Source organism: Neoarius graeffei, chromosome 12 (assembly GCF_027579695.1).
Source record: "Neoarius graeffei isolate fNeoGra1 chromosome 12, fNeoGra1.pri, whole genome shotgun sequence".
NCBI classification, from domain to species: domain Eukaryota; kingdom Metazoa; phylum Chordata; class Actinopteri; order Siluriformes; family Ariidae; genus Neoarius; species Neoarius graeffei.
In genome coordinates, this window is record NC_083580.1 from 77898394 (window position 1) to 77915401 (window position 17008).

At 42.1% G+C, this 17008-nt stretch overlaps 1 protein-coding gene across 1 annotated transcript in view; it reads right to left on the reverse strand.

Moving 5' to 3' along the window:
- The window catches only part of pof1b (POF1B actin binding protein), a 78698-nt gene that overhangs the window by 25234 nt on the left and 36456 nt on the right, over window positions 1-17008 (reverse strand). Inside the window, exon 3 of the mRNA XM_060936468.1 lies at window positions 1827-2026. Coding sequence (XP_060792451.1) covers window positions 1827-2026 — 200 coding nt within the window. The remainder of the gene's footprint in view (window positions 1-1826; window positions 2027-17008) is intronic.

A 17008-nucleotide genomic window follows, 5' to 3' on the forward strand; every position in this document is an offset into this window, starting at 1 on the left:
TAAACAAGGTGCGTTAGCTTGCATTAAGAACAGCGAGTATCTTTGACAGAAGAGGAAGGTTAAAAAAAAAAAAATTTTAAAAAGGATAGAAAGCGGTTTTTATAATGGACCAAAAATTAACCCAAAGGAAAACGAAACCCCCAATAACACTTCTGTCTCAAGCATGTTTAACGCAGGGATGAGAATGGGACATATATATGGGAATATGGGAGAATGGGATATATATCTCGCGAGCGATAATGGAGGTAACCGTAACGATATATTAGATTCCTCCTGACCAGTGTTGGGCACGTTACTTTCAAAAAGTAATTAGTTATAGTTACTAGTTACTTTTCCCAAAAAGTAACTGAGTTAGTAACGGAGTTACTTTGTGATAAAAGTAACTAATTACCAGGGAAAGTAATTATTCCGTTACATTTTGTTCCCCCTCCAAAAAAAAAAAAAAAAAAAAAATCTAATTCAATTAGTGTAATCATAATAAAAGTGAATGTTAAATGTGTTTAATGACTGAAATGGACACTTAACAGAACCAATTAGTAACGTTATCTACACTATATTAATATTTTTGTGGGACAATGTGAGATAAGACATCTATCAAATTTAATATATTTTTGTAGTTATTAAAATTATGTTACTAATTACTGGCCACTGACGAGGACAAACGCTTTGTTCCTCGACATAATGTGCATTGCACGTAGACATTTTTGCCTTTTATTTCAAGTAATGAAAAGTAATGGCTGTATTTCCAATGTGAAAGCGCAGTGCTGGGCTGACCGCTCGCCATCGCTGGGTCTTCCTATTGAAAGAGTGCGCAGTGCAGTAGGCGTGGCCTACCTACGTATGCTGTTAAAATCTACTCTGATTGGCTTACTGTGCCGTTGTCTCGCGTCTCCCCGCCCCACACGAAAGCAGAGTAAAGAAAGGCTGAACGAGCAGCGTGCCAGATGAGAACAGCTTTAATAAAGTAACGCATAGTATTTTATTGTAAGTAACGGGAACAGCGTTATAACGATGTAAAAAGTAATTAGTTAGATTACTCGTTACTAAAAAAAGTAACGCCGTTTATTTCTAACGCCGTTATTCCCATCACTGCTCCTGACTCTATCTTTGACAATTTAAGTAAAACGTACCTTTGTGCTTTTTTGTTTTGATGTGCTCCTGGATGTTTCTAGCTCCTCTGTTTCCATAATTGATCATATCTGAGCACAGAATACACAGAACCTTTCCCGGCACGTCCACTTTTCGGATATGTTCCGTCAGGCACGTTGTCACAGTTTGTGTCCCTATCTGCACGGTAACGCTACTATCGAGCCATGCCCATCGGAAACAGTTCTTTATCCCGTTCGATTTATCGATTTCCCTGGCACGATCCTCATTTTTGCGGTCCAAAACTTTCGCCATATTGGCGAAGTAACTTTGAAAACTAACCAAAATAACTAGAACTTAAGAAGTGATCAAAACCGTGTACGTATAGCTTGTTTCTTCGTGAATTGTAGAAGTGAGATGAAACTAGCGCCAAAACGTTGCCGGAAATCATCATGAGTTGTCGTTAGCATAAACATTGAAGAAAGCAATGACGATTTCCGTTATCACAGCTGCAACTAATTTTGCGATGAGCGCTGCCGAAAGATGCTGGCGGGCAGTCGGTCGGTCCTGCCTGCTTGTGCCACCACAAGTCTCGCCTCGCGCCGACCTCCCCGAAATTTTCTCAACGGATTTACACGTTTCACAAAAATGACATTTTCAGCGGGAAAAACTCAGAATTCCGCAGATCCACGGAAAATTCTCATCCCTGTTAACAGTGAAGGAGAAACTTTCTCTCGCACCTCCCATGGATCTTGGTCACATGCTCAGAGATGCAGGTGTGGATGTCGTTGTTTTTCCGGTAGACCTCAGCGAGGAGCTCGCCAAAGAAGCGCGTGTCGAGTTTCTCCTCCGGTTCGAACTTGAAATCCGTCTTCACTTCGCTCGCCACGTGATTCTTCACATCGATACTGACGTTCTGCACGCTGCTGCTCTCAAACACCTTCGGACAGACACAAAAAGGTAAAGAACGTGTGAGTGAGTGGTCACAGTTACTACAAACACTGCCTTTTTGTACAAACTCGGTAGGTTGCGCACCTGAATAAATATAACTCAGTCAGTGTAAAAGCAGATGTTCAGTTGTTGATGGAAATTTACTGGCTTTTGTCTAAACAGAACAGAGCAGTGAGGATCATGCTGCGACGCTCCTGTAGAGAGCCGAGGCGCTTAGACTGACCTGCTCTGGGCCTCAGATCCATAGAAAAACACACACGAAGCTAGGGATGGGCAATGTGAAGAAAATATCAAACATTTGTACAATACACAATGCATCACGATTTCCAGTACCAGTCAAAAGTATGTACACCCCTACTCGACTCGTTCATAGGTTTTTCTGTACTGTGACTATTTTCTACATTGTAGAACACTGAAGAATTATGAAATAACATCTGGAACATATATGGAATTATGATGTAAATTAAAAAAAAAAAAAAAAAAAAAAGTGTTAAATACAAAAAATGTTTATTTTAGATTCTTCAGCGTATCCAGCGTTTCCCTTGATGACCCTTTGCACACTATTAGCATCATCTTAACCAGCTTCATGAGGTAGTCACCTGCAATGCTTTTCAATTAACAGGTGTCTCACATTAAAAGTTAATTAGTGGATACATTTCTTGCCTTCTTAAATGTGTTTCAGATCAAACAATATTTATTCCATCCATATTCACTGGATATGAGCAATCGCACTCTGTTTGGCTACTCTACTACTAGGATATCAGCTCATATACCGCGAGTCGAGAAAAACAAAATGGTGGAGCGTGTTACTGAACCAACCAAGGATGAAATAAAAACTCGCTTCAAAAACAAAATTCCAGAAATACAAAAAAAAACCCAAATTATGGAATAAAAGTATTTGATGGTAAGAATGTATCTTTTTTTTTTTTCAAGAATTATTATTAGCGTATTTTTCACTGACATTTCGCTGGTTTGTTTACATTCTAAGCGGAAATGATTTTGTCGGACATTTGTATAAAGTTTTTATTTATCGGATTTGAAAAAAAATGCTCCATTTCTCAAAATCCAGTGAATGTGGATAGAATAAAACAGTTATTCTACTCAATCTCGGTGCGTAGCACCCCGTCAGCTAGTGGCTCATGTACGACTCAATTTTGTGGTATAACTGTTAAATAGTAAATAATAAATATACCAAATAAATAAATAAATAAAATAGCCCTATTTGACAACTGCAGTAATCCATACAGTATTATGTCAAGAACCGAACAACTCAGTAAAGAGAAATGACGTCCATCATTATGTTAAAACATGAAAAAATTCAAAGAATTAGAAGGCGTGTCCAAACTTTTGTGCAGGTTTTGTAACAAACTGCCACTAAAAGAGTAGCACTGTATTTAAAAGACAAACTTTTATATTTTATACTTTTTCTCCCCTCACTGACTGTATAAAAAATAAATTAATTAATAGATAGATAGAATTTTAAAGATTATAACAGTTGAAAATCAGCTTTAAAAAAAATGAAAAACAGTTTTACAATCAGGAAAGTGTATTGTGTATCAGCTGAAACACCCTGAGAGGAGAAGAGCAGATTTATTATAAAATTAAAAAATAAATTAATAAAAATAATAATAATTCGGGCATCTCTTTCGGATGCCTCCTGGACGCCTCCCTGGGGAGGTGTTCCAGGCATGTCCCCCCCGGGAGGAGGCCCCGGGGAAGACCCAGGACACGCTGGAGGGACTATATCTCTCAGCTGGCCTGGGAACGCCTCGGTGTTCTTCCCGAGGAGCTAGCCGAGATGTCTGGGGAGAGGGAAGTTTGGGCTTCCATGCTCAGACTGCTGCCTCCGCGACCCGGCCCCGGATAAGTGGAAGAAAATGAGATGAAATTAAAAAAAAAATAAAATAAAATATTCACCTGAAATGATCTCAGGAATCAACAGTGCCAACTTTGTTTTTCCCCCCTAGCTCTTGCCCATTCCCAGGGGCGGGGCAAACACATGCTTCCTCCATCTTTTTTAAACTGCTGCTCACAGGGCAGCTTAACACACACACACACACACACACACACACACACACACTAAATGTCTTCCACATTCACAACAACATGAGTTCACAGATGCTTACGATTGGCTTGTGTTCCCTCTGACTGACAGGGCAAGAGTATGCCCCTCCCATTGAGCAATACCGAGATTGGATCTCATGCTCCCCCAAACAATAGTGTGAACGCTTTTTTGTTGCGCCACTCGGGAGCCTGTGGGATTGGTGCTTTGATTAAATGTGATTATTCCTGACCCATGGACTGTGTTTAGGACATTACTGTGGCGTAGCCCGAAAGGCGAGAGCATATAATTGTGAATCCCTTGAAATTACTCGACACACTGGTAAAGCCAGACTGCTCTAAACCTCAGCTCAATCTCGTTATAAAATGGTGCTGCCCAGAGAACGCTGCCGTTTCCATTGGCAGCTCAAGCAGAGGCGTGGCAAAGCAGTCAGACTGGATTCCAGGGAGCAGCGAGAGTGATACCCACATGAAAGTCATTTACCGTCAAACAACGCTGCACAGAGATGGTGAGCCCGAAAATTCTGATGAGTGCCGACTTGTTTAAAGACTCACCTCTTCGTCACCCTTATCGCAGAATCGCCCAATTACGTTCACTGACTCATCCCTGTTCCCAAGCAAAGCGAAGAGAAGACAAACCCAACCATAACGCAAAACACAAGAAGGGTAATGATTAAAATCAACACGCACGGACTGAAATCACTCGGTTTTTTGTTTTGATTTGGTTTGGTTTCAGACTACACCTCGGCTGAGGGATACGTCTGAGAAATACGACGATAAAAACCTTCAATATTGCGATACATTACATTATCGATACAATATGCTTTTTATTGATATCGTGAGGGGTTCTTTTTTTTTACCTTTTTAAGTAATTTTTAAAAATTTCTCTTAATTACAACAGACACATTTTAAAACGTGAACGCTTGTACAGATTTTTAAATTTTTTTCCTCCTGTTATTTATTTCTCCGATATTAATTTAATTGATTTATTTATTGTTTCTAAATTTGCTCTTGAAAACTCTCTTTTTCTTTCTAATGTCAGCACTGTGATGACCTGGCGACTTGTCCAGGGTGTACCCCGCCTTTCGCCCGTAGTCAGCTGGGATAGGCTCCAGCTTGCCTGCAACGCTGTAGAACAGGATAAAGCGGCTACAGATAATGAGACGAGACGCATGAATCGACATGTGAATCTGCACATGTACGTGTTTTTTCCACACTCCAATATTACCTGACATCACCTGTTAGCCCCGCCCCCTTCCCTACATCTCACATGGTTGCTGCACTCATTCCCTCGCTGTGTGTCACGTAATTGGATAAAATTTTGAGCTCGCTGAAGCGAGACAGCCTTTCGATTTCATAAAAATCAGTGAAATTTAGTTCCCTCTGAAATGTGGTGATTGTGATATCTGTTTATTTCTGTAATATCTCACAAAATATCAGGCCATTCTGTGGCTGGGAAGTTATTTAATTTGAGGGGATTAAAGCAAATAATGTGCATGAAATTGCTCACTTCGCGCAGTCAAGCAGACAGAGGAAGTCCATGTGTGCATGCGCAGGTTTACCTTCTTCTTTTGGGTTTTACGGCAGCTGGCATCCACAGTGTTGCATTACTGCCATCTACAGGTTTCCCTTTGAGCGTGCACTGACAGTTCCATCATTCTGTCGCTAAACGAACAGCTGATCACACCGAGGTGCTCGCTGAGCGCCCATATTTATTAGTTTGATATTTCCTGCGTTTCCTTTCCTTCGTATATAACATAACGTCTTTTCTTCTTGCTTTCTTTCCATTACTGTAGTTGCTCTTTCACGTTTCATTCGCACACTCACGCCCTCCATTTTTCTCTCCTGTTTCAAATTTGAATCTCACAATGCCTTGCATGAATGGGGAAAGCCCACCACGTGATGCATGACGTAGTATCTTGAATTGGTTCATGGTGAAGCAGGAAAAAATAGCGGAGAATTGAGGGCCATGTGGAAATAAATTCATTAATTGTTCTATTTTAAACAAAAAAACGAATAAAATTGGAAGTCTGTGATTCGAATTCAGTAGCTTTCGGTCACTAAACAAAAATAACTGGGTGTCGGAGGAAAATTCTTTTTATGGCCTACACTTAAAATCTGAAAGGCAGTCTAGCTTTAATGCAAAATTAAATCCATCGATATACACCACGTTCGATTTTGCAAAAAAGTTAGACAAATTTATCATTAGTATCAGTTGCAATATTTATTACGAACAATACTGACTGATTATTTTGGCTCAAAATGGCTGAAAGAAAAAAAAAGGATGAAAATTTTGCCGAACAAGAATAAAATCGACACCTCCTTTACATTAAAAGTGATAATCAGAAAATAATGGAAACACTTTGAGCTGCGGATCAACAGTGAAAAGGTCGACCATGTGGACATGAAAGTAGAAAAACAATTTATAAAAGGATCACACTGAAAATCTACCGTTATGTATGTTTGTTTTTTTAAACAGGCTGTTTGACAATCAGGGGAAACTTGTCAGGTCCACAACAGTCCAAAAATCAACCCTCAGATTTTTGTGTTTCTTTGCTGCCAAAAACTCCCTTTTGAGATGGAAATGAACTGCGCAGAATTTATTTCAGAGCTACAGGTCGTATACTGGGCGTGTTACTGTGCTGAGAAGAGGCGTATAGTGTATTTCGCAACCTGACCACCTTTCTTACAGTAAACAAGAGTAAGATATACAAAGTGAAAAACTGTTGAGTGATTTTAAGGACAGATTTTCATGTCCTGTGCAGCGATGCGTGTACAGTATGGTGACTGTAATACAGGCCCGGCGCCATGGGGGGGCGAAAGGGGGTGTCGCCCCCTCGTGGTTACAGCCCCGCCCCCTCAACGGAGACTCAGATCACTTAATTGTTTTCTTATGAAAATATAATGTATTATAGACGTATTAATAATTTGCATTTTAAAATACGAAATATTAAGTGGTTGCGCGCCGGTGAGGGCCTTTCTGTGCGGAGTTTGCATGTTCTCCCCGTGTCCGCGTGGGTTTCCTCCGGGTGCTCCGGTTTCCTCCACAGTCCAAAGACATGCAGGTTAGGTTAACTGGTGACTCTAAATTGAGCGTAGGTGTGAATGTGAGTGTGAATGGTTGTCTATGTGTCAGCCCTGTGATGACCTGGCGACTTGTCCAGGGTGTACCCCGCCTTTCGCCCGTAGTCAGCTGGGATAGGCTCCAGCTTGCCTGCGACCCTGTAGAACAGGATAAAGCGGCTACAGATAATGAGATGAGATGAGAAGTGGTTGCGCATTGCACAAAAATACATTTCACATAAATCACTACTAAAACTGGCACGGTAGAACAAATCTGATTGGTTGTTATGATTCTTACGTTGCAATCGTAGAATTCAACTGTATTAAGGTAGGATTATTTCAAAAAGCCTGAATTTAATATTAACCCTGTTTTAGACATATGTATCAATCCTAACTACTGGGGACTAGTTATTGTGGGTGTATGTGTGAAATGCTGACACAGCCGCACGCACACAGACCTGTGATAAGGATAAGGGGAGGGGTCGTGCGGGCGGGCGGGGGTTTTACATGTACACTTACAAGTGCACTGTCACTGCAATATCCTGTAATATGCAGTCAGTTTATGGGAGTAGTCTTTCCCCTTCCGAATTAAACGAATTCAATCACAATATTGTGAATCCATTTTCTTTCTTTGTAGGCTAAGTTTATCTCCGTTTATGTTGGTGTACGTGTTCATATATGGTCCGCTTTGTGCGCAAATAGCGTAAGAATATGTGTCGTTGACGTCACCTCCCATGCAGCGGGGGTGAAAATTCATCACTTCAGAGTGTTTTGTCCCCTACACGCCTAAACTGGGATCGCGGATTAAGTGGTTAGCGTTGACTCGGTGCGAGTCAGGAAGGCTATTACTGGTGCAGCCGCGGGGTCTGTTGATTTTTTTTAAATTATGATTTTGGCCGCCGAGCCAAGTACCTTAGACTTGCATTGACGTTTTGTTTTCATGCCGCGGAGCTATTTGTATGTATTTTAAATGTAAAGGACTTGCCTGTAGGTTTGTGTGTGTTGTTTTATGTTTGGCATCTTTCTGGTTGTACCGCGTGTCTGTGAGAAAATCGGAGGGGAGGGGTAACAGGTGGGCACGGGAGTTGATAAAGCGCAACTGCCCTGGTAATATGCCACATGATTTTCCCGGACTAAAGCAACCTTCGGGGCCGTGGTTTTGTGGTTGGCGCAGTTAATTGTTTGAAACACGTTGTCAGACCGCCATCACTACTACACACTATATGAAAAAATATTTGCCCCCTTGCGATTTCTAATTGCCCCCTTAGTAAACTGTTCCTGGCGCCGGGCCTGCTGTAATAACACCTGACATGGTGACTAATATCCTTGCAGTTTTCCGGAGAGGACACTTTTTGACGGACTCACATTTCAACCACATGTGAAGCTCCGCTGCAAGAAAACTTACAGACATGGTGGGATGCACTAGAGAGAAGGAAATGAAAATCAGTAGGAGTGAGACGGAGTACGAGTACGTGAATGAGTGTGAGGACAGTGGAATGGCACAGCTACAAGGAATAGAGGTCGTCAAAGCAGAGAAGTTCAAATATCTGGGGTCAACTGGACAAAGTAATGGCAAGTGCGGAAGAGAAGTGAAGAAGAGAATGAGTGTAAGAAGGTTGAAATGGATGGAGGAGAGGAGGATGTCAGGAGTGAAAGGGAAAGTGTACAGGACAGTAGTAAGAGCAGTGATGATGTACGGTTTGGAGACAAAAAGACAGGAGGCTGAACTGAACTGTAGGGAGCAGAGCTGAAAATGTTGAGGTTCTCACTCGGAGTGACAAAGTTGGACAGGATTAGAGATGAGCATCTTAGAAGGACGGGACATGTAGGACGTCTTGGAGACAAAGTGAGAGAGGTGAGACCGAGATGGTTTGGACATGCACAGAGGAGAGATCCAGAGTACATTTGGGGGAAAAGAGTGAGATGGAGTTGCAGGTAGAAGGAAAAGAGGAAGAGCAAAGATGAGATTTATGGATGTGGTGAGGGAGGACACAAGGACGGTTGGTGTGAGAGAAGAAGGTACGGAGGACAGGAGGACATGGAGGGATGTTATCCGCTGTGGTGACCCCTAACAGGAACAGCTGAAAGAAGAAAAAGAAGAAGTGAAGCTCTGCTGCAGATGTGTCTCACATCTGTTTCAAATCCTGTTTTCTACGGTGCAGCAACAACAGAGTACGTTTTCTGCTTCAAAAGAGACAAATATTTTCTTCAAAAATCATTTGCAACCTTATCACATGGCGAGTGTTTTCTGGTATTCCAGAGAGGAGGTTTCTGACGGATAAAGGATCCTGTCAGAGATACCTAGTTCACAAAAAAAAAAAAAGTAACTTCCACTTAAATATCTTTCTATTGTGAATGAAAGTACTGCATACGTCCCAAAGTAAAACCTAGTTATACCCTGTCCACACTAGGGATTTTGTACCGATACGATACTACTTTCGTACCGCAACACCTGTCCACACTAGCAACTATACCGGTACTGTAGCGGTATAACTATCGGTACGAAACCCACAAATGTATGGGTTTCGTACTGGTACAGCATCGGTACTGTAGCGCGGACAGATGAAGCGGTTCTGTATCGATACAAATATAATGCGCATGCACAAACTCACACACCTCAATCGATGTCTTCGCTGAATAAAATAGTGAAGAACGGAGATTCGTTTGTTTCTTTCTCAACTGCCTCGCGCGTTTTATACGATTCAACTCAATAAATGACCACCAGAAATACAGACTGTACATTGACAACAAAAAGCACACACACATTGTTTCAGCCGCCATATTCTCAGAAGGAAGTTACTCAGTAACCACGGAAACATTTCGCGCACGTGCATTTCAACTACCGTGAAAGAAAACCGCAAACATTTCTCGCTAGTGTGGACAGATGCACTAAACTGTACCGGTATACTTTGTATCGATACAGTTATACCACTATCGTACCGGTATACATGTGAACACAGCTTTAGTGTCAGGCTTGTAGTACTCGAGTCAGACTCGTGCCCTCATTTTAAGGACTCGTGACTTGACTTGGACTTGAGTACTGATGACTCGGATTCGTGCATTAACTGCATTCGGACTCGTAAATTGGAGACGAGGACTCTGATTTTTTCTTTCTTTATTTTTTGTAACATGCCATAATGATTTGGAATAAGATATTTATATCTACATTAATGTTTATACTAATTTTGTGTAAGAGAATGCACATTCACCTGTTCATACGTCATGTTCAGGAACAAACTAACGTTAACGGTGCTAAAATGCCTGGAGAGAACGCTGCTAGGATTGTCCGCTTTGCGTCTACAGACTTCTCGTGCAGTGGGAAAAAATGCACTGCTACAGTATGTGTTCCATATGTAGAAGAACTATCGAGGAGACGACGGGGACAACCTCGAACTCCAATCATCATTTGGCAAGACTCCACCCAGAGAAGGAAGTGACACGCCATGTTCATTGCTCTGTTGATAGTGGGCGGGGCTTGCTTGCTAAGCGATGAACTAGCTAGTGTTAACCCTCTCTCATGTTATTTGCCCTGTTGATAGTGGGCGGGGCTTGCTGAGGGATGAACAAGCTTTTTATCTGTAGCCTGTTAACTAAAATGGTGCAGTCAAGCAGGAACGTTAGTCCAACACAGTAGCAGAGACGCTTTCACATAAAGGCAGCAACAGCCTCCGTCAAATGGTGCAGTTGGAGTCATGTTCTCGGACTCGACTCGGATCAATAGCGGACTCAACCGGAAATCTTCTTTAATGACTTGGACTTGAACAATGGGGACTCGAGACTGGACTTGGACTTGAGATTTAGTGACTCGGCTACAACACAAGTTAAGGCTTAAAAAAAAAAAAAAAATGCAACTTTGAAATTTAACCAGTAAAATCTAAGTGTAATAATTAAAAGCAGAATTATATGAAATGAGTACAAGGTCAAAACTGAGGCTGCATTCAACTCTTCCAGACATATTTATAAGAACTTATAAGAAACGTTTCTGCTGTCGGTGGAACTATAGGAGTGTCCCTGTAAAATAAGGTAGAAGAAACTCCCTCCAGCGTGTTACACACACTGGAGATGGTCACAGGAGCTAGCTGGTGTTATTCAAAAAGACAACCGTGATCATGAAACAGCCCAAACTGCAGAATCACCTCAACTACCACATTGAAGCAGAGTTTTCATGCTCGCCACTGCCTTACAAGCAGCTCCTGACTACCCAGCTGGTAGTAATACTATGTCCTCCTCTACTCTCCTTCAACCAGAAATAATAGAAATGCTCGTTTTCCTGTTTTTTAGGCTCAACTTCTATCTAGAATCCAAATTTGGACAGAATCCGAGTAAAAGCAGGATAATTAACAGCATAACAGCCTGAAGTGTCAGATCAGGTTTGGTGGCTCTCAATCATCGGCAAGAGAAAAAAAAAAAAGAAAAAGAAAAACACCCCAGAACGTTCTAAGAACCAAAACAATTTTCAGCAGCATTTTTGGTGAAAGAAATAAAAATAAAAAAATAAAATGGCCGAAACTTGTAAAACTCAGCTCTAATAAAAAATGGTGTTTGTTTTTGACACTGCTGACAGTTTTATGTGAGTTATCAACATTTTTCTGTGCGTGTACGCTCGATAAGAGGCCACGTTTGGAAGGAAAGCAGCGTAGACCTATCTGGATTCATTACACGCTTTTTTCATGCCACACTGAGAAGCTTTACTGAATCTAAAAGTGCGTCAGCTGGCACGAAAACAGCAGCCATTTGTCACAAACGACACTTTTGCTAAATGTTTTTTTTTAGCGTTAAGTTTCTCACCATCACAATGTGGCGTTATGTTTTGAGTGTCGAGAGACAGATGCATGTCTTCAGCATGGGTGTGTTATGAGAACATTCCCAGCATTCTCCAGAGGACAGGGACGCACATGACGAAAGGTGGTGAGGATTTATTCCTGATCACACGCACATTTAACCGGTTTGTCAAAACAAAAGACGGAGGTGATGAAGTCAAGACAAGGCTTCGTAATTGAAATAATCACAAGGTTGTTTAAAAAAAAAAAAAATCTACATTTGTATTTGATTTTACTAAAAGACATCTCTGCACCTACACTCACTATAAGGGCAGTTGTATAAAGACTTAATTGGAGAGAGAGAATCAGTAAATTCAAGCTGTGGTAAGTAAAACGAGAGATATGACGAGCCTCACCCTCGACCTCAGACTTGATGATTCACACCAACTCGGAGCCTGTACTTTGGACACTTTGCTCCTCCTCCTCCAAGATTTCAGTCATTTTAGAGATCGGGTGCTTTATTGCTTCATGTATAAATTAAAAACAAATGCATGTACAGGCAGGTACTTTTACTCAAAAATGTTCCATCTTTTGTGAAAGTTGAGATGCATTCATCGCCAACACACCACCCCTGATCACGCTAATTATCTTTTCAAACGCTGCAACACGGCACTCGAGTAATTGTGCCTCATTACTATTATTTTGGCACAGTTACACGATAAGTGTTACTGAAATACTCTCAGGTCATTCAAATACTTTAATGGCATTTCAAGGAAAAATATCACTTTACTCCTAATATTCCTTATTGTTTTTCTGCCATCCAGCCAATACCTTACCTTGTACCTTGATCAGGTCCCTACCCGTCTGGGTCTGCCTGCTCACGAGCTGACGCACGATTCTTAGCAGTGCGCAGGATGTGGCGCCAGTTGGAGCGATCTTGAGCTCTAAGGGAAGCTAGAGTGCTATCAAGACCAAGAGCTACAAGGTCGTCCTGATAAACTTTAAGGAGGGAATTTCTCGGGCGGCCAACACTTCGAGAACCATAGTTCGGGATCCAGTCGAGCAAGAATTTAGGAAACCGGTGGCGGGGCATCCGGACCAGGTGTCCAAAGTACATGAGGCGAATATGCTGCATGATGATGCCGAGGCTGCAACAACCAGCTCTTGTCCTGATCTCTCGATTAGTGATGCGATCTTCCCAACGAACCCGTAGGAGTCTCCGCAGACATGAGTGATGGAAAGAGTCAAGACGTTGCACTTGTTGTTGCTTCAGGGCCCAAGATGCGCAGCCATAGAGGAGGGGGGTAACAACCCCGCACTCATAGATCTTAATCTTAGTACCAAGGGACACACCACGGTTAATCCAAACGCGATTAAGCATGTTGAATGCGTTTGATGCGATGCCAATTCTGATATCGATTTCCCTGTCTATAGAGCCATTGCTGGAGATCGTCGAGCCAAGATACCGAAAGTGGTTAACTTGCTCAAGACTCACCCCGTCAACATCAATGTCAAGCATCTCAGAGAAGTGGAATGGGCGCTGAATGTGATATTTCCCGATGAGCATAGTTTTTGCCTTGCTGGAGTTGATTTTCAGACCAGCACTCTCGGCGGTATCAGAGATCAGCGAGGTTGTTTCTTGCAGGCCTGATGGTGAGCTATCCAGGATGGCAATATCATCTGCGTACTCCAGGTCAGATATATAGACAGCGGGATATCTGGAGCTCACCAAACATCAATCAAATGAGCTCTGTTTAGAATCCAAACAGTTACCGAAATGAAATTAATGTAGGAAAAAAAAAAAAAAAAATCAAGAATCGCACCAAGCCAGCATCTGCTCCGATCTTCTCATGCTACATTCTGTAGTTAGCGCTAAAGCCATCTGTGTGCGTCGGAAGACTGAAAAGGTTGACGAGGATGTGGAGGATGTGCATCTCTGGCCCTTCTGAGTAAAATATTTTAATATCCTGGTGTAATCAAAGGGGGGAAAACTGCAGGCGTGAACTTCATCTAAAGGTATGATGAGGTACGTTTTGCTACTTTGCTAACCTGAACTAAACCTGTTTGCCAATTCCAGGTGAGACTAGCGTCAATTCTAGTAGCTAAGCCAAGTCAAAGTCTAGCCAATTGTAAATGTTGCTTATTTAACAGCTATTCCACGAAGTCGAGTCGTAAATGAGCTAATGGCCAACGAGGCGTGTAGCGCCGAGACTGAGTGGAATAACTGTTTTATTTTATCCACATTCACTGGATTTTGAGAAACAGAGCATTTTTATTGTTATTTTTTGCAAATTCGATAAACAAAAACTTTATACAAAACGTCAGACAAAATCATTCCTCCTTAGAATGTAAACAAACCGGCGAAATGACAGGAGCAATTTGTGAAAAATGCGACAATGATTCTTGAAAAATTAAAAAAGGAAGAAAAAAAAAGAAATACTTTTATTCCATATTTTGTTGGGGTTTTTTTTGTGGTTTTCTTTTCGAGTAGAGTTTTTATTTCGTCCTCGGTTGGTTCAGCAACACGCTCTGCCATTTTGTTTTTCTTTACTCACGGTATATGAGCCGATATCCTTGTAGTAGAGTAGCCAATCAGAGCGTGCGATTGCTCATATCCAGTCAATGTGGACAGAATCTCATCTTATTATCTGTAGCTGCTTTATCCTGTTCTACAGGGTCGCAGGCAAGCTGGAGCCTATCCCAGCTGACTACGGGCGAAAGGCGGGGTACACCCTGGACAAGTCGCCAGGTCATCACAGGGCTGACACATAGACACAGACAACCATTCACACTCACATTCACACCTACGCTCAATTTAGAGTCACCAGTTAACCTAACCTGCATGTCTTTGGACTGTGGGGGAAACCGGAGCACCCGGAGGAAACCCACGCGGACACGGGGAGAACATGCAAACTCCGCACAGAAAGGCCCTCGCTGGGCGCTGGGCTCGAACCCGAACCTTCTTGCTGTGAGGCGACAGCGCTAACCACTACACCACCGTGCCGCCTTGTGGACAGAATAATTATGGGATATTTTACTTCTGATTAATTCAGTAGCGAATTACGGCGTGTTAGTCATGCACGTGAGCGGTAAATGATGTCTTCTAAATAAAGTTATGCTTTAAAAACAAAACAAAAAAAAGTTTTAGATTTTATTATTAAACATTACATTTCATGGGGCGGCACGGTGGTGTAGTGGTTAGCGCTGTCGCCTCACAGCAAGAAGGTCCGGGTTCGAGGCCCGGGGCCGGCGAGGGCCTTTCTGTGTGGAGTTTGCATGTTCTCCCCGTGTCCGCGTGGGTTTCCTCCGGGTGCTCCGGTTTCCCCCACAGTCCAAAGACATGCAGGTTAGGTTAACCGGTGACTCTAAATTGACCGTAGGTGTGAATGTGAGTGTGAATGGTTGTCTGTGTCTATGTGTCAGCCCTGTGATGACCTGGCGACTTGTCCAGGGTGTACCCCGCCTTTCGCCCGTAGTCAGCTGGGATAGGATCCGGCTTGCCTGCGACCCTGTAGAACAGGATAAAGCGGCTAGAGATAATGAGATGAGATGAGATTACATTTCATATTAACTTCAGTTCATTCCACTTCCCCATACTTTTTAATTACAACTTCGATCTCTACTTTTCACTTACAGTAAGTGTAATTTGTTTGTGCATTTTCTAGAAAGTGAAAACATGGACATTCATAAAGCTGAAAGTGGTTAATGTGCCACTGCCAGGTGATTCACAGTCCAAGATAAATGATTCACCGTGGTATCCGAGCTACTGAATAACCACCACATGCTAAACAAACACCCTTCCCTGGCACGATAAACGGTTAAACGGCCTGGGCTGTATTCTGGAGGCAGCTTGTGTACCAGGAGAAAAGGCAGAAACAGGTCAATGTGTGAGGCCAAGCCTTCTCGGTTACACACTGAGAATAAAGTCATTACTGTCGCCGCGAGCGAATCGAGAGAAAAGAACAGAAGCACGGGAGCTCGTTTTTCAAAGTGACGCAGTGCCAAGCCTCACCATGCCACAGGAGACACAGACAGAGAGAATTTTGTTCGAAATGAAAAGAATCCTCTTACAAAACAAGTGCCCTTGAGAGACTTTCGGGAAGCAGAATGACCAGACAGAGCTGAAATGGAACGTTCTTACCAAATTCCCACTTTTCTTTTTTAAACGTAACCTGATTTACTGTGCATGAAATGCCACTGTGTACATAAATAAGACGCAAAAACAATCCTGTGGGTTTTAGTGGTGACTTTTTTTTGGAGCTTGTTCTGCGCATTAAGGAAGATCTGGAACAACGTTATTTGGTTCGAGTTGAATTACACGACAAGGATTTAAATTACAGCCTTCATAATAATTTCCACATGACATCAGGCTCATGTTTGCTTCTATTATTACATTTCACTTACGCACATCATTATACAGCAGTGTACAAGCGCAACGAAAACAAAATGAGTCCTGCATTATAGTGTGTAAAGTGGCAAAGCGATATGACTGCAACATTATGGGTGTTAAATGTAACGCCACTCGATGCCACTCGCTGCAAACAGTCATTACTCTGCATGATGTAGCTTTGAAAGTAGCTTTTAAAAAGAATAAGTAAACCACTCGTCCTCGCATTTTACTTCATTACTTTGCACTAGCAGCGCTGGCATAAATTCTCACTCAGGAGCTTTCTACTTTTATCATCATCATCCTAATGTTTTTAGGACGCCATTTCTCCCTCAGTTTTGAACCAATCACCAAATTTCACATGAAGAATACCTGTGGGCTGAATTACATTGCTATGACTTTTGGTGCTGATCTGGATCACTTGATCCAGAATGATTCATGAAAAACGGCATTTTTTCCCCTCACCAAGTGCCGTTCTTTATCTCTTACAATTCCAGATCTATTGGGTACGGTGACCAGACGTCCCGGTTTGTAAGAGCCAGCGCAAATCACTGTGACTTTACTCACAGTCTCCATCTAGTTTATTTTCTTTGTTGTATGAAGAGAACTCAAACAGATACCACTAACTATGCTAACACTTAGCATCAAGATCAGAGCACACAACTGCACATGCAAGATTAGGAAAAAAAAAATACTTCTT